Source organism: Calonectris borealis, chromosome 7 (genome assembly GCF_964195595.1).
Source record: "Calonectris borealis chromosome 7, bCalBor7.hap1.2, whole genome shotgun sequence".
NCBI classification, from domain to species: Eukaryota; Metazoa; Chordata; class Aves; order Procellariiformes; family Procellariidae; genus Calonectris; species Calonectris borealis.
In genome coordinates this window covers 39270637-39294269 of record NC_134318.1, presented here as the reverse complement: position 1 = coordinate 39294269, position 23633 = coordinate 39270637, and the positions used below count along the sequence as shown (strand labels likewise).

Sequence of the window (23633 nt, the reverse complement as noted above, 5' to 3'; positions counted from 1 at the left end):
AAAATATTTAACATGGTGCAAGGAAACTCAGTCAGATGTTATTCTAAGTTACCCAAACTGATTTATTGACAATTTAAATGTGACATATTTACAGCACTGTTTCTAAAATAATTTAACAATTTTCATAGATTTATAAAAGTACTGATAAATAGGAGACCCTGACAATTACCAACCACAAATATTTCCCTATGCTACTGAACTACAACAGTAGTTCTTTTCTTTTTTCTTTTTTTTTTTTTTCCTCTTTTTATAAGTCCCATAACGGAGCTGCTTTACCTTCACCCAATGTGTAAAATTGCCAATACCAAAATATAATAAAATGAACATGCAGTGTGAAAGCTGTACCAGAGAAGTGATTTCAGATGTTAGACTACAGTAAAAATATTTCAATGCAAAGTGTCTTCCACACAGAACGTACTTGTGAAAAAATAAGCTTTTAAAGAGCTATTGTTTTATCTTTATAGAAGTTAAAACCTACAATACTAGTTCAGACATTTACAGTAATTTCCAATTCTGTGCTAGTTTTCACATATATCTAAAGAGTCAAACAAAACCAGTAATTTACAAACACCACTGCCTTAAGACAGTGGTTAGTTAGCTTATGGATAAAAAAAAAAGAAGGTGCTGATATAATTTAAGGTTTTGAAATTAGATTATATTTCATTCTTATATGACACCAATTATTCTATCCTTGGATCAACAAATTATTGTGGTAAAGCTATCCATATCTCTCAAGCAGGAAGTCAGTTTGGAAGTTGGAGAGAAGATGGACTTGTATGATATGTATCTTAGGTTACAGTAGACAAAAAAAAGTATCGTAAAGCTGGACAATCTGAATCACAATAAGCAGCAGCGTGAGATATTTGTGGGGTTTTGATTAAAGCAAACATTTTTCAAAAACAATGAAAAGTACACACTCAATCTAATCCAATACTTGAAATGTAAAGGTTCTTTTCATTTGCATCACTGAAGCCCCATAACACAGTGTACACAAACAACAAATACAAATACTCCTTTAAAAACATATATTGCACAGCTAGTAGGTGCAATACCAGAACACTGGTATCCCTAGCATAAGTTTTCTATTTTAAATAGCTGTTTTGAACTATGCTATTCAGAGCAACTCCAAGCCAACATTCAAAACCATCAAGAATGGTTTGTGTACGTAACTAATCCAAAAATGTTTCAACAATGTGAGAAAAAACACAGGCACTTAAGATTATTAGTGCACCAAAAGTTATAGGCCACAATTGCATGACTATGAACAGTTCAGTACCAATAATGACAAAACTAAAGCAGGAGGTCTTCCACTGATCAATATAAAACCAAGAACTGTTCACAAAGCACTGATAAGAAAACCATTCTCAGAACAGTAATCAAACAATACGTTTAGACATTTAAGAAAAATAATTGCTGCAAAGCCTAATGTAACACAATATAAACCCTACTTAGTTCAAAAGGTCTGAAGTGTCCAAATTCAAAAGTCCAATTTCTCTCCTCCCCCCTCCAGAACACCATTACATACAGTCTATTAAAATCCAAATGTGCAAAAAGTTATAACCCACCTTTAGGAGTGCATCAAAAATAGGCTGACTATTCAAAATATTATTTTAGTGGAAATTTTACAGCACCATAATTAGAATTCCAAGGGAGTTCAGAATTCTTGTTCTGGTAATAAATCAGTTGACACTGTTGATCCTAAAGAACAGAAGAAACATTTTGTGCATTTCCTGGTATCTGAAAGTCATGGAGAGAAACAATTCTCATCTATGCCTAAAATCTTACTGTAGTTCAAAATGAAATTAAGTAATCACATTTGTTGGCAATAAGTTCCCCACAATATAGCATTAGTTGTAAATTTAGTCAATTTGCCAGATTAGGAATGAAAAGTTGCTGGTACCTTGCTTACTTGCAGAAGTACTTTTTTGTTTTTGTCTTTTGCTTTTTTTTTCCTTCTAAATTGTGCAGTTTGGCCCCTCTCTAGTAAGTGATTTACTATTAGGCTTTGAGAAAACGCATAAGGTCCACTTCTGACCCTTAGCTGAAAGGCAATATACAAACACATTATATATACACATGTGTGCACAGAAACGCACACATACATATATATAAAAATCAGTGTTCCGGTTTTTTGTTCTCATTTCCTGTAATTTTCTTTGGTTAAAAGTCCGAGCAAGGAAATTAGAGGACCGAACAAATGGATCATTCTCCAAACACTTCCATCACTACACATCACTAACTGGAAGGCTTGCATCATCCAGATCCACAAGGCCAGGATCCTGTTCCTGAGTGCCATTTTTACTTTGGGGTTCTGAGAGGCCCCGTTCAGTCACTTTGGAAGCTGATTCTCTTGGAGCGACAACCTGGATCTTGTAGCTCCCTGGCTTGGCCTTGGTAAAAGATTCGTGAAATCCTCGCTTCTCCAAGGCAGGGTATTTGGCGTGAGGGTTTGGGACCAGAGGGCTGCCGTGAGCGGCTGTGGAATGTGAGGTGGCTGGGGCTGGGAAGGCAGAACGGAGAGCATGGTTGGATTCGGAAGAAGACTCGGTATGCTCCTGGAAAAGAAAAGCATGTGTCAGATGAAGTCATTGACGTCATGTTGGAAAGATGCAGTTTCAGATTTCACTCTCAGAAAAAAAAAATCAAGACAGAAAATACACAAAGCAAAGCATCAGCCACAGCAGCAGGAGGCAGGTGCTTTCTCAAGGCAGTGTATTATTAAATGTGAGCTTACAGCAGTATGTGACAGCAACATCAGTTTCTTCATTTGAGGAAATTAAATTTCTCAAATCAAGCTCAGCAGCTCTTTAGACTTTATAATATAGTCCAGCAAATTGAAGCTTCTCATTTTACTAAGATGTTAGGAAGCCTTTTGAAGATACACACTTTAAAGGCCACTGAAAATGACATTTTTCCAAGAGAAAAATGTATTCAAAAATATTCATATACATCAGGCACTCATATCCTAAATGTAATGAACATTTTACTGTTCCCTCTTCTTGGGGTACCAATCTTCCCAATTTGTTCCAGGGACCAAACAAAAACAGTAACTATTTTATGCTGTCAAGGCTGTATAACAATTTCCAAAGTTAATGGACCTAGAAAAGAAACTGATCTTTAAGCTATTCCTTCTAATTGTCAAGTTATTTTCTTGTGTTTATTATTGTTAACTGCCATTCTGTTGACCTTTACATAACTCTATTAGATTGATACTGTGAAAATAATCTTCCGCCATGTACTTACTGATAGAAACAAGTTCCCAGACTACCCAAGAATGATTTAGATGTCTAAAGCATAGGCACGGAGTGCCACTTTGAATGTCCTAGGATATCCTGCCTGACCTACAGCTCCATCTCCAGAACAGAAAATTCCTCAGGTTCTGCATCGTATCTTATCAGTTCTGTAAGGATACTCAGGGATATCGAAAACACCGCTGGATACAGTGTTAAATGACACGATCAAAATGATGTGCGATGATGCAGTGCATACTTCACTCTGCATGCATTAGCAGCTGCAGCTGCTGCCACTTCTGCCATCACCAGTGTTAGTACATGAACTAAAGAAATCTGTGAACCCATGCGTGTACACAAATCAAGTCACTCTTCAAGCACATTTGTTAGCAAAAAAACATCACAGATGTGTGTCCAAGATGCAAATATACATCCTAAATGAAATACTTATTTTTTCACAGCAGTTTTCCAGGTTTCTTTTAGAATGCTATGACATGAATTCATAAATATAATCATAACGGATTCTGCCAAGTACTACTGTATTTCTTTTTATAAATTAACTAATACTATTGGGTGAAGGAGCTGTGCAACTTTTTTTGGACTTCACGGAAATTGAACACAAAACTTAAGTATTTCACATTATTTACACTGCCTTATTTCATACCTGACTTGATACTCCACTTTAAGAGAAACCGTTGCTTTAGGAGAACATATGATTCAGTTATTTACCTACTATTCTTCTTATTATTAATAATTTTAGTTCAACAAATAGGACAAAAGTAAGGGGTATTAGGACAAGATCTCTATAATAAACTTTTTGCTAAATTGAACTGAAGGATACTCAGATTTTACTACCCACACTGACTGTAACTTCACAGTTAAGAGACTATGTTGCTGTATTACTCCTAAGGTGTACTGCTTTGAACAGTGTACAGATTATACACTATAATGCTTCTATGTTTGAACTAATAATTTCATGCAGAGACTTATAAGCCATGCAAATCAGGCTACAATATTATCCTTCCAATTGCTAGAGTTACGACGTGCATTTTTTGTGTGCACGCATCTGTATTAGTTTGTGGGTAGCTTAAATTTAATTTTGCTTCTGCGCAGTTTCAAAAAAATGTAAAGTAAAATGGAAATATGAACTCTCATGCAAATTAGTTTTAATACTTTCCTATTAAAATGACATCACATAACTTACATTTAAATATATAGTATGCTTTGAAGTATAAATACATGTTTTTGCCATTTTTAATTTCCTATTATTTTAAAAGTAAGAAAAAACAGTGCAAACCTGTAAGTGAATGATATAATTTACGAGTTAGTTTTCAGTAATGGTAATGACAACAGGTAGCGTTATTTTTAGTTTTTTATAGTGCAAATTAGTCTCTAGTCCTAGCCCTCTGTTAAGAAGGCAAGTTTACATGAGAGCCCACATACGTGCTGCATTCACCAGTTCTTGATGTATACCTCTGTATACAAGGATTCGACAGCCTTCTGGCCTGCCGCATCTGGAACACAGTGCAAAGCTAAGATTAGAGTAACCTATACTTGGGGAAAGAAGAGAAGAGAGGGAAAAAGAAAGAAGTGATGCACACAGTAATAGCTAGATTGCTCAGTTAGCCCCACAAAAAAAGCATACACAAAGAAAAGTTATCTGCATATTTTCATTCCCCCAAAAAGAAACAAAATTTATGATAGGAAGTTTTATTTGAAAGCATGAAGCAGCTCCCAGCTGCAAAAAATAATTGAGAGCTTAGATTGAGTTAACAGAAAAACGATATTAATGCAAATGTGTAGTCAAAAGCCAGATTTAAATTATTAGATTTCAAATTATGGGGGTAATGATATATTCAGCTTATTACAAAACATCCCACAGCCAGAAAGTGAAAACCATAGCTTGCAACATCTGAACTGTGAAGTATTCCATTTGTTAAATCTGGACATACTTGGGGAGATGCTGTGACACTACAGTGACCTTCACTATTCACAAGTTAAGGTACTTTGTACTGAACATCTAACACAGTTTAAATGCAAGTATGTATGAAATGCTGGCACCCACGTGGCTTCACAAATATTAAGATTTGTCACAGTGCCTCAGTTCAGTAATGCTAGATGGTGTTCACACTACATTTCCAATAGCAAAAACTAATTCATGCGAGCAGAGATCTCTTATAGAAGTTACTTTAAATTTCAATCTGTATCTGCATATACAATAAACTATCAACAATACAGAATGACAATTTAGTAGTGAGAGTTGTTAAAAACAAATTGGGATATTGTCATTTGATTGCAAAGTTCAGCAATTAGCAGAAACACCTCGCAGGAATTAGAAAGTTTATTTTACTTCCAAACTAGTAGCAGCATAGGGACAAAGATCATACTGAACTCAAAAGAATTTTTCTAGGTTAGCACTTGCATTATCTACATCTTCAAGACAATACAATGCACATAAAGTTACATACATGTAAGACTAAGATAAGTGCTCAATTAAAAACCCAAAATATTTTATGCCAGAAGTTCATGCAAAGATGCCACGTTACTACAGGACAGGGTAGAGGACAGGCGAAAGGAAAAAACTAGAACTTCATGTGCACAAGTGAACATCAACTTATCACATTTTCTCTGAGGTTCAGAATAACATACGGAAGCTGCTGATCTTCCAGGTCCCCGCTGTGCTACAATGGCCCCAGAAATTGCTTTTATCCAACTGTGCATGTCTTCTGGACTGTCCGCCTGGGTCAAACAGTATGCATTATATTTAACATAATCAGCTCTCAACTTTCCCAGTGTCCTGACCATCTGCATTAAAATGACAGCTTTACCCTACTTCAGTAGTCCGTTTAGCTAAAGCCATAGGGACTTCCATTTCTTAACCCAGACATTTCTCAAAAATCTTTCCCTGAATTTACTATTATATGTATATAGTTATATAAAATAGTAAGCAAGAAATAAGTATTTCCATACTATTTGCATTATCTAGACTCAAATTTTTACTTTCAGCAAACAAAAATATTAAAGCACCCACAGAAATTCTTACAGGAGATCTGCTGACCCCTCTTAGCAGACTTTGGCCGATGACATAACTTCTGTACTTTTCAGTCACTGTTGCACTTTACTTCTATGAGGTATTTACTGAAGAGTTACAGTAAAATAAAAATCAGTGTCTGTCGGGGGTCAGCTGCACATTTACTTAGAACAACAATCCAACAAAGATGCAATAGATTAACAGTGAATACCAAGAGATATCTGGGAAAAAGACAGATAAAAAGCTAAAGCTACCTCCTAATTAGGTTGCAACTTTATTAAACCAGCACATCCACCCAGCAAGAAACACCTGCAACATGTTACTTAATTACGTTGAGCTATAGGACAGCTCATAACTCAGCATCTGGCTGAGTTAGACTATACAGGCCTTTCTGATCCTACAAGAGAAACTCAAAAATTATTTCCAGCACTATAAGCATCACATTCCCACAGAGCTATGAAAAGCAAGTCTTTGTGATTTATATTATATCCAAACATTTAAAAGATAACATGGTAAGGATGCAGTGAATAAAGTGCATGTGGACACATATTACCAAACAGGTACTGAAATCTAAATGTTGCTTTAGTAGATATTTTAATGTGGCAACTAACTTGAATGTGAGAACTCAATACATAAAAATTTAGTACTTCAAAATAAAAGATTTAAAATATTGAGTTGATCCTACAGAATTTGAAGACCTGAATGCCAACAAAATCACATTTGGATTTATTGTTTATTGCTTTCATACACTACCAACATAACAGTTGCTACTGTATTCTTATATGCATCTTTCTGAAATGTAATGAAGATCACATTCCCTCTGAAAATCATGGCGTAGTTAAATACAACTTAAAAAGCAAAATAGCAGCACTTCTTTGCTTTGACTATGGCAGTCTCCTGGTTTTGCCCAAAGTTTAAAAAAAGAGATTACCTGTACATAAAAGGTTCGAGAAGTTGTTACAATTTCAAAGAGATTGTCTCTCATCATTATATCACTGTAAATGAAACACACAAAAATACTTCAACAGCAAGTACAACTTTCTATTCTAAAAAGACTCTAGGATGTGCAGAGAACCAGAGCATTTGTTGTCTGAAGACCTTTGCATTTCTTTATCACTCTGCTGTTGTTTTTTTGGTAAATACCAAGTAGAAAAAGAAAACCAGCATCTCTTACTCTTTTTAGTCCTAAGACTCTTCAGTTTATCAGTGGCATGCATGCTACTGTGTATGTTTTTGATTGGAACATTCTAAACCAGATCATATTAAGTTTAAAAATATTTACTGTTCCAGTGAAATTTCTGTAAAATTTTGCATTTTGTTATGTCTTCGCAAAGTATTAGTCTTAAGCAGTAGCCTGCTAAAAAAAAAAACCTACTACAAAGGCAATTAATTCCTTAGTATATTGCCATTTGGTGGGAGGGAAACAGCAGGAGTGTTCTCATCTAAATTCAGACATTTAACATAAGGTAATGTCCTCTAAAGGTTTAGAGATTATATAAGCAGAATAGAGACTCCTAAAATTGCTGCCTCAAATCAGACAGCACCCATGTACCTCTAACTCATGATTGCATGATACTCCTTTGTTCCACCCTTCTGCAATGCATTTACATTTTACTGTATGCTACAAGTTTGAAACACGCACTAATGCAGAACTCTCAAAACCAGTTTAATGCACAAAACTACTTGCTATCCTATAAGTAAGGAGTATCACACATGCATCCATCAACCGAAGTTATTAAAAAGTTCTCCATTGTTTCCAATAAGCAGTCTAGCCATGACAAAGCAGTGTACTGCATCCCATGTAACCACATCAGTGCTTCTCTCCTCACCTTTGTTTGCATTCCTGAACTTTATGGACCTCCTTAAGTGGAATAACCCTGAGCGGTTCCTTTTCCTGAAAAAAAAAAAAAAAAAAAGGCAAAAATATTTCAGTAGAGGATATCTAACAACTAGAATATAGTCAAAAAGCCAGAGGTCAGGACAGTTGACAGCAGCAGACTTATGTAAATGAGACTTTCAAGGCAGTCACTTATGCAAAAGGTGATGTCAACCAAAATTTAATTTGCTTTTTTAAGTATTAAACCAACCTTGGCACTTGCAACAAAGAGGAGGTGAAATCAAGAAGTAAAAAACCCAAAAACATTCCTTCACCTTACCATAACGGAGACAGACACCCCTGTCTCCTTCCCCTAACTAGATGAGAAAATTGAATCTGGCCTCAAGCAGCTTATTTCAGTAAAACCGTGATTATATTCGTTTGGTATGAAATGCTACAATACAAGACGCTTTGTTAATTGTACTACATGACATGGCTTTAAATAAGATTAATTGTATCCTATATTCAATACAATTAAAAATAATACAAAGAAATCAATCGCACCAAAACCTGTAAAAGAGCAAGTATTCTTAAAGCATATGAAAATTCTGTTCCCGTAACAAAAACAAGTGTTACAATTCTGTCAAAGTTTCAAACAACAGGAAAAAAATGAGAACATTCAAACAGAAATACTTTCACTTTTTCCATGACAACGTAATGTCATACATCCTATTATTTTCCTGTGGTTGTTGCAGTAAACAACAATTTATTTTGCCTCCTAAGGTGTTTTCTTTAAGCAATGTTACAATAGACCACTTCAGTTGGCTTCAGCTTATAGTCAAAACAAAAGCTGTCAGCTCTGGAATGAGTACTGTCTCTACAATTTTCATCACATATACTTAAGAGATTTATGTTGTTACAGCAAACAGCGAATGTCACCCAAATATAACCATTCTCAAATGTCAGTTTTCATTAGATCACTTGTCTCTACAGCAGATCAAATGTACAGAGTTTAGAACTTAATGCTTTCAGCTATTTTGCCCCTCTTCCCCCCCTGCTCTTCCTAGGTTCACTCATCCATTAACAGTGTTTTCAAAGTAATACATGAAATGTGAACTGCAAGATCATCCCTAGAATACAGACACCTGTTGCAGGGAAGACCTCAGCTCAGAAAATACAATTTTCCGAGTCCGATATTGCCTGTATTCCACTATGCTCCACCTGAAGACTGACATGGGCTCTTCCTCAAACTGAACAGAGGAGATCATTAAAAGCGGGGACACAACACCAAACCACCACCACAAAAAAAAAACCCAGAATCTACGCATTTTTCAATTAAAAAAAAAAAAACAAACCAAGATTTTTTACATTTTTGAGAGCAGAGTACTCAGCTATACTTCTATAGATGCAAAACAACAGCATCTCAAGATATCCAGTAAGAGTCATCTGAAGTACTGATGAGCAGGCTGGCTGTCAAGACAAGCTAACTTCAAGAAAGAGCCATACTTGCCTGAAGACTGCAGCTATTGGGAACTGAAGTCCAATAGAAAGAAGTTTTCCAGAATTAGAAGTCTGATGCTACACTAGCTGAATAGGACCTCCATGCCATAGCCTTCTTAACCACAAAGGCACGACAAATAATCGCTATTACTTTTTTCTTATCTTTGTATTACTCTCATTAGGAACAGGAGATTATTAAGGAAGCAGAGATCCCACACATTGCTCAAAGAAATCATTCACCACTTGAAATATTCAGAAGAGAGCACTTTACGCTTTTTGTGTTTGTAGGAGATAAATATAAGTCTGATGGACATATGGTTAAGTTCTTGAAGGTGTTTTCTTCTTGGTGGGCTGCTCTCTGTTTTGCTCTTGCCAGTACAGATTAAATGTCTCTCCAACATGTATGTTTCAGAAAAGACAGACTCCAATTGTTTAAAAAACTAGATGAAACATGATTTTCATGATTAGGTTTCCTAACCATGGAATTCTTTGATTAACTACCATAGTCCAATAAAAGGACACTATATTCTCTATCTATTCAGTACTTACTTCCCTGAAAAGAAGAGGGATGACTCTCTCAAAATGGAAAAAACTTAATTTCAGTAAAAAGTGTGAAGCAGGATCTACTTCCCTGTTGTCTGACAGCTGGTCAGTCCAGTACCTTCCTCAAACTGCAGCAAGAGGATATTAACCCGAAGAACAGAGGACACTACAAGATTTTATATTGTTTAAAATAGTTAAACTGGAAAGGAACATGATGAAACACTAAAAGCGTATGCATTTCTACCATCTTTCTAGTATACTCTCACACAGTACAATTCTTCACTGAGTTAGAATTTGCTTGTGAGCAATCTGCAGATGGTTTTTAAAAATAAAAATAGAGAGTTTATTATAGGCAATGAGTCAGAATTGTGTTATGCTGACAGTTAACAAAGATAATGATGCAAGATCAAACTCCTGCTACTGTTGTATACTCCCTCATTAAAAGTAAAGCAAAAGTTTTCTTTAGAAAGAGCCTGAAATTTAGGTTCTTGACATTTTACATCTTACAGTTGGCCTGTAAACTCAATTTTCCTTAATTTATAATACTCTACAACTCAGACTTCATTACTTAGGTACAGATTTTCTCATGTTTAGTAACTGTGGGATTCCTTTTTGGGGAAAACAGACTGTCTCCAGTAGCAGCCACTTCATTTTTAAATGAAGCCTGAAGGCACTTAACATATGGTCAAAATTGCCCAAAAGGTTGAAGAGTGATGACTGGGCAAGAAAGATCATGAAACCAAAACAAACTCTGTAAACATTGCTTCTGAACAGCAGAGTTCTTTGCCCGTCTTGGCTCCCCTGGTGAAACAAGTGTGTGGGAAAAGATTCCCTCATTTGTATGATAAAACACCCCATAATACTAACTTTAAATTAAGAATTGCAAGATTACAGTTTTGTCTCTCCACATAATGATCAGCTGTTTCAAGAACACAATTAATTATATGTGAGTACAAAGTGACATAAGATGCTAACAAAAAAAAGGAGGGTGATTGTAGAATATATCCTATTACTGTTCGCCAGTGCCCTACAGAGAGGTTCCCAAACAGAAGACTGAAGTCCAAGTTAACAGCCACTCTATTAATTTTTTGTTCTTCCCAATCATGAAAAGTTATTACAGTACAGAGTTAAGAGTTGCAGGAGCAGCACAGCACATTTTTCAAATACAAGCGTATGTCTTTAGATTTTCTTGCAACTATCACTGGAAAATAACACACATTTGGAAACTTACCAGTTCAGACTTGAAATATCCTATTGTGTTTTCATCTAACTGAAAGTATCTTCTCTTCCAGTTCTTCATCTGTTAAAGGAAAATAAATAAATATTCATATACTCAACATATAAAATACAAACATGTTTACATATCATATATTATTCATATATTCATATATTTAATAATATTTATAATTCTAGTTTATACTTATAATATAATATTGTATATTAATATTTATTATAATTATTTGCCTATAATGTTTGTAATTTTTATATATTACATATATTTATTCCTATGTGTCTTGTGTGTGTGTATATATATATAGTGCCCCCAAAATAATTCTGCAAAACTCTGCCCAATTAAATTTTCTTTTTTTTGAAAACTGCAAAAATCAAAAATTCTGGAAGCTACTATTTTCTATTATAAGAAATTTTCAACAATCTCCACTGAAACTGTAGCAACTTAGCACCACAAATACCCCGTAAGAAATGTTAAAAGACAGTACATTAAAGGTTTCTAGTTTATTTTTAACAAAAAAAAGGAATGTTACAAAATGTCTCTTTTTTTTTTTAAATCATCTACTTGTAAGTACAACTACCACCTTAGGACCTTTGTTCTTGATTAATGAAACACACTGATCTCAAATACTTACCACTGCTCCTTGTTTTACACAGTAGCCAGCTTTGATAACAGCATTATCTGGGGGATGCTTAGCAGTAAAATAAGGAAGGTGACTTTGTGACCGTTTCAAATAATTCCTATCACCCCCTTCACTGCACTCACTGATTTCTTCTTTCTAGAGAAAAGCAGGAAAGTTCAGAATACTCTCAATTTTTTCTAAAGGTCAAAGAATACCAATACTAGTTATAATAGGAAATAATTGTATCATCCCATGCTCACAAATCCCATTTCCAGTTTGTTTGAAAGGGTAAAATATTTCAACTGATTTCTAAAGACAACTAATGAGACTCTCCAAGGGCTCTGGTTGAGTACTTGCAAGCTCCATTTAGAAACTAAACTAAGAAAGTGCTAAGTATTCTCAAACAATATTGACAGACACTCAGTGAAGAATGTTACAGATCTGAAAACAAGATATATGCATGTATTTAGTGCAAACTCATAACATGACTTTAAGGCCAAAACACTAGAGGTGGCTACAGCAAAGAAGCAGCTATTTCTAGGACCATAAGACACATCAGAATTCACCAACTTTTTAAATGCAGTTCAGGTGTATGCATGTCATTTACATGATATTAATCCAATCTGTAACTATTTGCAGCTCAGGGAACCTCCAGAAACAGATACAGGTCTATATCTTTAACACTGTATAGATTCTTCTTCCATGAGCTTGTCCAATCTCTCAAACTCAGGAAAGTTTCTCGCATCCATGCCATCTTTTGGCAAGGAGTACCTTATGTTTTACTACTCACCATAAAAAGAACTCCCTCCCTTTGTTTCACCTGGTTACACCACTAGCCTTGTGTAAAAGCCCATAGCTCTCGTACTGGAAAAGACAGTTCACACCATCCACTCCTGCCGATCGTGATTTTGTAGAGCTCTTACATCCTCCTTTAGTTATTTCTTTTGCACACGGAAGAGTACTAGCCTACTCAATTGTTCCTCATGTGGAGATCATTCCACATGGACCAATCATTCTTGAAATCTTTCCCTGAACCTTTCCAGTTCTAGTTTCTAAGATGAGAACAAAACTGGACACAGTAATCAAGGTCTGGTCAAAGACAGGATTTACACAGCAACAAGGACGTTTTCTGGTTTGCTCCTTATTCTTTTTCTAGTGACTCCTAATATTTGTGGGGTTTTTCCTCCACTGTTACTGAATACTAAGATGATACTTTCATAGTGTAACTGTAACTCTTACCTCTCACTCAAGTGGAAATGGTTATTTCACAATCTAGTATTTTCTATTAAAAACTAGGATTGTTTTTCCCAGAATCCCTTACATCATATTTATTTTCACCGAATTTCACTTGCTGTCTTATTTGTCCAGACATGCTATTTCATAAGGCCCTTCTGCAATAGTTTAATCTGCTGTCATCCTTACTACCTCTAATAACATAGTGTATATGTAATCAGCTGACTTAATCACCTCCTTTTTTGCCCACTTTTCCTGGCAGTTAAAAAGAGAACTTTGGCATTGTTAACACCAACAATTCATTTCGCACACACAAAAAGACGTTTTCAGCATACTAACCGACATCTGTGAGCAAAAATCAATACTCAAGTAATTCTTTATAGTCTTGTATAATTCTCTATAATCTTGTATAAAGGGAATAAAATCCTCAAAAAAAACCCCATCAATAAAAGGTGCACATCAAAGTATAAGTCCTCTGAGCAAGGTGAGAAGCTGACAACTACATTGTGACACATAACCTATTCTTACCTGTCAAACAACAAAGCTTCCTCTACCAAATAACAGCCCACTTCTCTTTACAGGTATTACCTGGGTAGGTGTAATGATAGGAACACCGCCAACAATTTCCGTCCTGTAAGAGACTTGCTTCTTTCCACCCGGGCTTTCAGCTTGACGATTTGCATTATCCATTTGACAGAGAGGATCAGACTGCTTTGGTACCTGAAAGTGGAATATGATAATTAACATAAGTTTTATGAAGACCTAAAAAAACCCCAATCATTACTCAAGAATCTTTAATTTGTCTTCAACAGGAAGACATTAATAAACTCAACATTTAACAAATGTCCTCTAATTGTAAAAGGCTAGAAATAGCTTACATAAAAATTTGTTGCAATGGCTATGCTTTAGTTCTCAGAAGAAAACTTAGTGTCAATAAAGACATTTCACCAGGTATCTTGAAAACTAACAATCAATTCCCAGCTTTGCCATAAGTCCTACACTTCACCTTCAAGAAGCACTGCTAATTTGTACAAGAACTGGTTCTTTATTTTTCACTTGCTTTCAGTTTTAGTAAGAAGTGCTTTAGACTGGAGATGCCCCAGTGCCTGTAGAGCTAGCACAGTACGGCCATAAACACAGGGCTACAGTATTGAGACTTTTGTCAAATAGCATGCCTGACCAGTACGACATTTGCACTCACATTCCAACACTTGGCATAAAGACTGTACTGCCTCCATTAATCCTACATATATTGCTAAATTCTGTCCAAAATGACCCTACCTACCTATTTCTAACTATAATTGACTATTAGATAATTCTCTCAAATGTGGAACTACAGCAATCAAAACACCACAGGAATTTAATTTCCCAATAATGTTTTGATCTGAAATGTTTACTCAAATTCCTGAGTTTGTGCAAAAAGTAAACATCTGTAACCTAAGAAATGCACTAACTGGCTACCCAAGATATTTTCATTTATCATCTCCTTTCACCCCTAATATTAATATAGTAAATTTGAAGTGACTTCAGCAAGAAGAGATCAAGAGTCTCACACCAAAATATCTTAGCCAGCAACCTACTGGATATTTACATAGAATATCTAAATTCCTTCACAAAGAAGGGACATGCAAATTGTCTTTACACAGTGAATTACCATGCAAGACTGTGGCACATTCAAAACTTGAAAATGAACTGATCTAGACAAAAACAAAGCTACTTTATAGTCTGCTGTGTTCTAGTTCCTATGCCCAGAACTGCGTATTTTACAAAAAACCAGCCTGCAAAGAAGTACAAACAGTCCCGAGAGCACAAATGTCAGCCTAGGACAGCTTCCTCCCGGCCAAGTGAAGGTGGCACTCACAGCTTGCTCAGCTGTGGCGTCAGGCTCATTCTCCAAGTTCCACCATCCCCTTAGTCTTGCACAACGCCCAGCTTCGCTAGCACAGGTAAAAGGTGACCCCATTCACAGCCACGTCTGGTGCTGAAGGGTAAGACATTCTCCTAGCGCACAGAGATCATGGCCCTCAGCCATTAAGAGAAGGGGCTTGTAGGTACAGCTTTATGGGTTAAGTGCTTCTGCCGTCACAGACTCCTACTTAAAATGCTACAGACCAAACCCACAACCACCTTCTCATATCAATGCATTTTCAAACAGTACTCATAAATAGGTACACAATGTGCTAGACTGCAAAGGTTCATAGTTATTTTGAAATTATCAGTACTCAGGGTACTAAAAAATGCAATGAATCTTAGAGGATTACAATCTACAGCAAGTAATGCTCATATGAAAATTAACTGAACGAAATTAATTATTTGATTAAATAATTGGCCCTACTAAATAACCTCTGAACAGATTAGCAGTTCAAAGGCTTGTTCCTTCCAAGACAAAAAATACTAATGATTTCACCAGCCATCTAGAATGCAAGTTAAACATATGATAAACAGCTTTCAGACTAAATTCTAATTTCATGCCACTAATTCTTTATTCACTCTATTTCTTGAACTGGAAACAATTCAAGCCCGGTTGTGGTGTGTCCTCCTTATGAAAAACTGAAGTGAGAAGGCTTTGTGTTTCTCCTTTTTTTATCTATTAGTAGTAGTAACGTTTTTATAACTCTAAAGAAAGAGCGACATTAAAACAATGCAAACAACTCATGGAAACATCCTTAGATAACCTAAATATGAGAAAGTTATGACAACAAATACGAATGTGCACACTCATGCTCAGAACTCCTTTTCTTTGTAAGGGTATGCTCTCAAAACAGTTCATGTCATCACTTCCCCAAAACTGGAGAGAAAACAAAACCATAACTTCTGCCTCCTGAAAAGACTAAGGTAATACGTGGGGGTTTTTTATCGTGTGATAACAAGCTGTCCTGGTACAAACCAGAAAAGTAATTTAACACTTACCAGAAGAATGCATTAATGTTTCTTTGAATGGATGTTACTTGAAATCAGGAGAGCACCTTTGGAACATGGCATAATATGTTTGCTCATTATTTTAGTGATACCTTAAGAAATACAAACTTTTGACACCAGGCAAATGTATGTGTATCTTTTCAATGCTTGCAAGTGTCTTCTGGATATTTCAATTAATATTAAATGTGTATGGTTAATTTTAATTTATTAGAAAACATCATACGCTGTAACTATCTTTTTCATCACATTTTTGTCCAATTTCCAAAGCAAAAAGTAAAATAAACTCAAGTTTAGGGGGAGTTCTATACAGTTTCTCTTGGAAAGCCAAGCCAAGACTTGTTTGTAGAGATAAAAAGACTACTCTAGCATAAAAACTGGAGGCAAAGGTTACATTTAAGCACCTTGAGACAGTCATCATTTGAAAGCATTGCTAAATATCAACTAAACCACTTACTGTGATTTTGGTAGCTTTGTTCAGAACATTCACCCATTCAACTAGGTCCTGCTGATCATTGGCTTGTAGAAAGTATTTTCTCATCCCTGCATTCATAACTGTTAAAAAACATTACGAAAAGTTAACAACACTGAAATGTAAGAGCAAACTTAACACCATCATAAAAAGATTTGATTTCAGATCGAAAATCCAGTTGAAGTGTTTAAGCTCTCTGCTGCATTTCTTTTTATAAAGTCATCTTAAGATACATACATCCACTTGACAGGCTTGCTTTATTCTAAAAAAACCTATTCTTCTTTCCTTTTTTTTTTTTAAGCTCTCCACTTAAACAGCATCATATAGAATTTGTTAAATGATTTTTATTACATAGAAATAAAGCCTTGAATTTTATCAGAATTTTCTACAGCTCCATTTCCCTTTTCTCAATTTCCCTAAGCAACAAAGTTTTATACCTGGGGACTTCTACAATTTCTCCTTTTAATCTTCTGACCAGTATCTGTTATCCTTTGCAACAAACTCATTAATGTGACTATGATTACGGATTTTTTTTTTTTTAATTTGTGGAAAAATCAGTATTGATTACAAAGTATATGATGCTCAGGACCAAACAACTTTAAAGTAGCCAGAACATAAAACTTTATTTTACTTCAGTGACTTGGCAGAGAAAGCATATTTTCAGTAAGTTTATATATCTACCTAGCAACATTTAGCATACCTTTATCCAAAAAGGACAAACATATTTCTGTGTAACACTAAAAGTTTTCTCACAAGTTCTAAGAACTTATCTTGAAATTAGTTTTAAGGTGAACAGTGACTAAAACCTTCCCAGAACTTTGAAGCATCGCAGCTAAAGTCTGAACAGATTTCGTTGCTCTACCTATAACTTAACAGTTCTTCAGGTCATCGCTAACAGGAAACACATGCCAGAAACAAATACTTTTCACTCTTCTTTCTCCCCAAAGCGGATTGTTTGAAGTAAACATTATTAGATGCAAATATAATTCAAAATACAGAACTGTATAATGAGTTGACTGAAACAACAATTCCCAGTATTTAAATAAAAAGACAATAAATATAAATTTTTCCTCTAAAAAGTATCAAAACCGCTTTAATAAATATTTAATAAATATTAAAAGCTTTCAGCCAGCATCTTGGATCACTAAGGCTCGTTAGAGCTGGCCCACTGACAAGAGCAACTTTACAACTGATGAAGACAAACACCTCTACACATGCATGTGCAGAGGAATCTGTAGATGGCACTGAATTGACACGCTAGGTACTAGTCTAGAATGCCTGAAGCCTTACACAGGGGTGATTTACCAAGCGTTTCACGAGCTCCACCACAGACTGCACAAGTCCGTTGGAACTGCTTTCTCTGGGTCTGTACAACACAGCACATGGTAAAGGACACCTCAACTAATTGTCATAAAACCTTCAGGCATTTTCAGTACCTTCATCTGAGCTAAAACTTTCGTGAATGCAGCCATAAACAGCAGAGGCTGATTCCAGTCTCTACCCATACTTTTGTGAGTGCCAATTGTTTGTCAGAAAAATCTGGAATTATGGTAAATTCTGGACAAATTACTTATATGAAAAATCTAAAAAAAGACCATAAGGGGCTTTTATGATTATCTAAAAATTTACTCAAGTTTAAACAAGTTTAAGTATCAATAAACCTAGAAGGTACCCCAAGCAAATTCTTTTTCTTTGGTGCAGCAATAGAGGCTGAAATTTAACGTAAGAGCATTGGCTGACAGTATTTTTAGATCAATTAAATCAATTCTTTTATCAGTAATACAGATTAAAATAGTTACATTACTTGTCTTCACAGCTGACAGGCATGCCATGTTTCTGAAAACACCCATTATTTTTGATAAGGTTATTAATGCCTCAAAAGTTTCAAACATCTGAAAAACAGCTCTCATCTACTGCTCATGAAGCTGCATTATGAAAAGCCACAAAAACACCTTATGAAGAAGCCAACATTTCGCTCATACTAAAGGAGAAACAGCAAATACAAGCTATTTTTGAAAAATACACTACTAGCTGTATATAGTTACAGAATTCCAGAACATTATCTTTGTTTCGAATTTCTGAAGACTGTACTTGATGCACATGCTGCATGCAAGAACTTACCAAAACAGAATTCTGCCTTTGGCCTTAGCTTAGTTGCATCGCTAACCTAGTAGGGAAATGAAGATTATGAATATCACTGTGCATATAAAATATACATTAGATATCACAATTTTTTTCCTCTTTCAAGTGGCTAAATTTGAAGATTAGCAGCATAGGTTAGGTGTAAAGATATACAGATATAACAAAAAATACTATATAAAATTCAGTTCAAGATATGCAACCTATGGTAAGAAGACAGCTTAAGCCATATGTTCCTATTCCTCAAGTTTAAGAATTCAGTACCAGACAAATGTTGAAAGCTGAAAACATAACACTTCTACGTCTCAACTGAACTAAAAATTCAAGGACATTTCATACTGTCAAGGACAACAGTTGTATTTTGGTTCATTAACATCAAAAGAATAATAGCCACCTTTTTTCAGGAGTCTCTAAAATGTTGCAGTGTTGGGGGAGGAGAGAAGCGGGTGTCCTGTTTTGAGAGAGGCGTTGACATTTTTACATTATAGAGCACTTCCATCAAGGGTGGGGGAGAAGGCAAAGCAGTCTGTCACATCAAAACCTTTTTTTTGGCCAGAAACAAAAACCACGTACTATGTAACTAGAAGAACTATAGAAAGTTAGATGGAGTGTCTGCACAGGAGACACACATAGGTGACCACCCCTGCTCCCACTAAAAGTGAGATACAAGATTTCAGATTTCTTAAGATGACAACTGTGAGGTTTGGGCCAAAGTAAGCATAGAAGAAGGAAACCAGGAAGGACATAAGCAGGTCTCCACAGACACTTCTGTAGTCATGATATAACCAGCATCAATGACACCTTTTACAAGAATAAAAAAAAACAAAACAAGGAAGGTGGGAAGATGCAGTATGACAACAAGAAAAGCAAAGGAAGCACGAGAAATGAGCAGAAAGACAAGAGAGGGTCAATTGTTTTTCTCCACTTATTTGTTTATGCAGTATCTGCTGCAAATTTAACACGGAAACTTTCTTAGTTCACAGTTTTCTTTCAGACGTATTTGCAAGTGAGTGTATACAGAGTGTAATGAACCAAGTATTTTCTAGAAATTTTTCTGTTCTACCTATTAAAGATCATTATTACTTGCAGACTATCACACCCAAAGACTTACCTTCCATTTCATAAGTGGCCTATCTTTTCTCCAAGACTAATTGGAATTCAAATACTCATAAAGAACTGAAACATACAGTTCAGAAATATTAATTCTACGCAGCACAAAGAGCTGCCATTTGAAATCACAAAACAAACCTAGACAACATGGTAATTAGTCTATTATTTTAACCTGAATGTATTGAAGTGTTTGTAACAGTTCTCTAAAATTCAGGAGTAGCACACAAGCAAAAAGCTTCCCAAGCGCTACATAAGAGGCTTTTAAAATTGTCTGAAGTTGAGGCCTTCAGAAGCTGCCCTTGGTAGTCATCACCAAAATTTAGCAACAAGTGTCTTACATATTATCTTACCTTTGAAATATAGGTAAGTTTAATGACTCCAACAGGTGGAGATCCAGAGGGAAGATTCTGAAACAAATCATATGTTACAAAGTGAAACTAGTTTATTCTCATATCACAGTCAGTGTTTACGCATAAAAAGCAAATAACTCAATTCCACAAACAAAAAGAAAATCCTACGTGTTTTTATAGACAATACACAATGTATGCTTGAAACAGGATCTAAACGACTTGTTTATTATACACACATCTGTTAATCAACTAAAAACAGAAAGACTGCTAGAAACAATACAAATAGTAATTGTTTCAGAGGTTTATGTATTTTACTAGAGGAAAAAGGATTCTTGCAGGTCTGCATCCAGGAAATCCGGAAAGAATACTTTTTCCTTAACAGATGTTGGCGTCTTATGTATTTTGACCAGGGCAGGCGGAAGGGACAAGAAATGACATTCATCTATTATGTCAGATACTTCAAAGGCCGTCCCATGTATTTTCCAAAACAGATTGAAAAATCGTAGCCTTATCATTTAATATTAAAGTTATTGCAGGAAAGACCATGATACTTCCTAAAGTTGCAGTTAAGCCTAAGTATATTTACAATCCAAGAAGGAGCTGTCCGTTGTTTTTACAGCCTTGCTTAGCAGACTAGTCTTAACACTTACATCACTTTTCACCATCAGCTAGTAGTAGCCTAGAAATACAACAGTTAAAGAACTGAGCATCACAAACCATGGTTAACTTTTTTATTAACTGTTTCTAATGAAACAGCCTTCCTAATTTTATTCCTTTAAATAGAGCATTGTTTTCCTATACTTTTTTCCATTACAATTTTTACTTCCAAAATGGCCCTTTCTGTTACTGTATCATTCTTCCCACTACAGGCCTCCCTGGAGACCGTAAGAATGGTACTGCATCTGCTCGCTGATCCTTTCCCCAGCTAAAGTGCTCTTCATTATTCCGTAGCGCCTTATGAACCTCTACATCGCAAAGAGGAGCTTAATGCTACCCACAGAGTCAGAAAGACAGACAAATAATTGCTTTATACTCCATTCATATTTCAAAGCTAAGTAGTTTAGGTTTACTATAGACTGGTAACACTGAAATTAAAAAGTCTTCCCATTCTGCGCAAATAAATAAATTTAAGTTTTACTTTATCAGAATGGTTTTGACCCCAGCATACACCAGTTTTATAAGCTTTATATTAGGATAATAATGTGTGGTTAATGGTGCACTTAAAAACATTATTTCTTTGAACAGCTGAACTGATTTTCACAGATACAAATACAGCACTTCTATCAGCAACAAAGAGCCCACTGAGGTTCTGCACACACTGTAGACTTATCCTGTACGAAGAGTTTCTTCAAGGATTAAGAATGGTCTCCACACAGTGGCTCTATAAAAGCTCTGTAGTTCTTCAGAACTAAAGCAACAGTGGAAAAAAATCAAGAAGCTTCAACTTGCCCATTGCAAAGCACCCTTTCATTTGTGCATGAACTCTAACATTAAAAAAAAAAAGATAAAAAAGCCTAAACTAAAAACTTCAGGAGGTGTGCACTGCAAATATCGTTAGTCTTAAAAATTCCAATGAACTGCAATTTCTACGGCATTTCAAGTTTTTGCTCACATGCCCTGGTAATATCACAAGAGAAAGTGAAGAAAAGAACTACTTCATATCACTCGCTGAGATCAAACGTTTGAAGTCTCTTATTTCCAGATATTATTTCTTTTTTCTCCTCAGTAAGAACTTCTGAATGCTTCAGTCACAAGTCACATTCATTGAACTACATACCATTTAATTTTTTTTTCATTGGTTCCTTTGAACAGTAGACTTCTACCGCATTTTAACTGTGGTCTTCCTGGCAGAATGGTACATGAATATTCCTCCGGCAGACAGTTGTCAGCTGACCTAGATCCTACGCTTTCACTGTCTCTGTACCCAAACCCTAAGCAATTATCTGTTCTCCCCTATGCTAGAAAACACATTGATGCATGTACATTGTAAAAGTAGCTTTTATATAAAGGATGCTCTTCATCATGATGGATACAAGTTTTTCGCATTCACATGCCATTCACGCTGTATTGAAACTGCAAGCATCATCAGAAATTGCTTTTCAATGACTGATTCAGTTGAAGTAAAGTAACCTAAAACTGCTAACTGACCCATGTAATGCAAGGAAAACTATGTACTTCCACATAGGGTTAAAGGTGAATTAGAAGACCTGAAATAATGAAACTAGTATGCGATTCGGCTTATCTGGTTATATTATATAGAACTACCCAGTGCCTGCGAGAACCTCCAATGCACGTTTAAGACACTTGATAGAAAACAAAATAAATATAGGACATCATGATTCAAAACAAATAACTGATTTACTGTGGTATCAAATTCAGATTCCTATCTGATCCCCAGTTCTCCTGTCAGCAATTCACTGATGTTCGAGCTGTTTTTAATGTTTTACTACTAGTTGCAATTGGTAATGTTTTAAACAGAAATACGAATTACATCTTTAAAACATTGCACATATTAGCAAAGAGACACTGATGTGTATGTAACACCCCCCCCCAGCTTCCAGGTCCATAAACTAATATTAAATCCCATTTTTCTTAACTAAATTTGTTAAAAATCTGAAAAAGTTTAAATTGATAGAAGCCAGATAACTATTGCCAAGAACAACTTACCTGTGGGTTATCCATGTACCACACCAGACTGTCTTCTCGTGTGTCCAGAATGAAGTACCGCCGCAGAAATTTCCCACTATTCTCATTTTCTTCAATATCTAGGAAACCACAAATGCGATTCTGACGATCCACATAAGGCATTTCTGACCCTGAACATCACACTGCAGAACAAAAAAGCATAGAAGTTAAGCAAAGTTCCTCGTTACTAATTTTAATGTTCTGTGCCTACCCACAACATTTTGAGCAGTTTCAACTAGTAGCTTAAAGAAGTTTCTACAGAAGAGTAAGTGAAGCGTAGCTGTTTCCCTCCACTACCACCACTGAATTTTTAGATGTCTTTCTTACTTCTTTGAAGCATATACTTAGGATATCTAATACCCTCAGTGCAAAGACACAAGTGGTAAGTAGTAGATGAGCATCAAGACTAGCTTTTACAAGATCACTAAAGAATAATTAAAGATTCTCCCTCACAACTTGCACGAAGTTGAGATAATGCTAGGTTTACACTTCCTTCTTTGACATTGCCTTTCATGGTCAAGAAAGGATCTTTGTCAGCAGCTCTACTGTCCAATGTGATTTTTCATATTTTGCTTAAGCAAGTTCAACAAAAAGGCTTTTAGAAACATTGTTCACATTCTTTTCTCCTACAAAAAGAACTTCATGTCTAACAATGTCTAAGAACAGACATCTTTTCATCCTTATATATTAGATAGTCAAAATGAAGTTGTATGTGCAGCAGAGACGTGAACACACTTCATAGTCCAAAACTGAAA

At 35.5% G+C, this 23633-nt stretch overlaps 1 protein-coding gene across 10 annotated transcripts in view; it reads right to left on the bottom strand.

Moving 5' to 3' along the window:
• Nucleotides 1–36: 36 nt before the first annotated feature.
• The window catches only part of PLEKHA1 (pleckstrin homology domain containing A1), a 38759-nt gene continuing 15162 nt past the window's right edge, over nucleotides 37–23633 (bottom strand). For 4 of the 10 annotated variants that reach the window (XM_075155225.1, XM_075155228.1, XM_075155226.1 and 1 more), the window contains 11 exons: nucleotides 22861–23021; nucleotides 20194–20250; nucleotides 18716–18761; nucleotides 16580–16677; nucleotides 13795–13926; nucleotides 11986–12129; nucleotides 11352–11420; nucleotides 8091–8155; nucleotides 7193–7256; nucleotides 5880–5969; nucleotides 37–2555 (listed from right to left, as the gene is read on the bottom strand). In XM_075155225.1, the coding sequence (XP_075011326.1) occupies nucleotides 2226–2555; nucleotides 5880–5969; nucleotides 7193–7256; nucleotides 8091–8155; nucleotides 11352–11420; nucleotides 11986–12129; nucleotides 13795–13926; nucleotides 16580–16677; nucleotides 18716–18761; nucleotides 20194–20250; nucleotides 22861–23001 (1236 nt within the window). In that variant the 5' untranslated portion in view covers nucleotides 23002–23021 and the 3' untranslated portion in view covers nucleotides 37–2225. Of the gene's footprint in view, nucleotides 2556–4673; nucleotides 4779–5879; nucleotides 5970–7192; nucleotides 7257–8090; nucleotides 8156–11351; nucleotides 11421–11985; nucleotides 12130–13794; nucleotides 13927–16579; nucleotides 16678–18715; nucleotides 18762–20193; nucleotides 20251–22860; nucleotides 23022–23633 lie in introns of all 10 variants that reach the window. The other 6 variants (XM_075155230.1, XM_075155231.1, XM_075155229.1 and 3 more) reach the window with 4 other exon arrangements.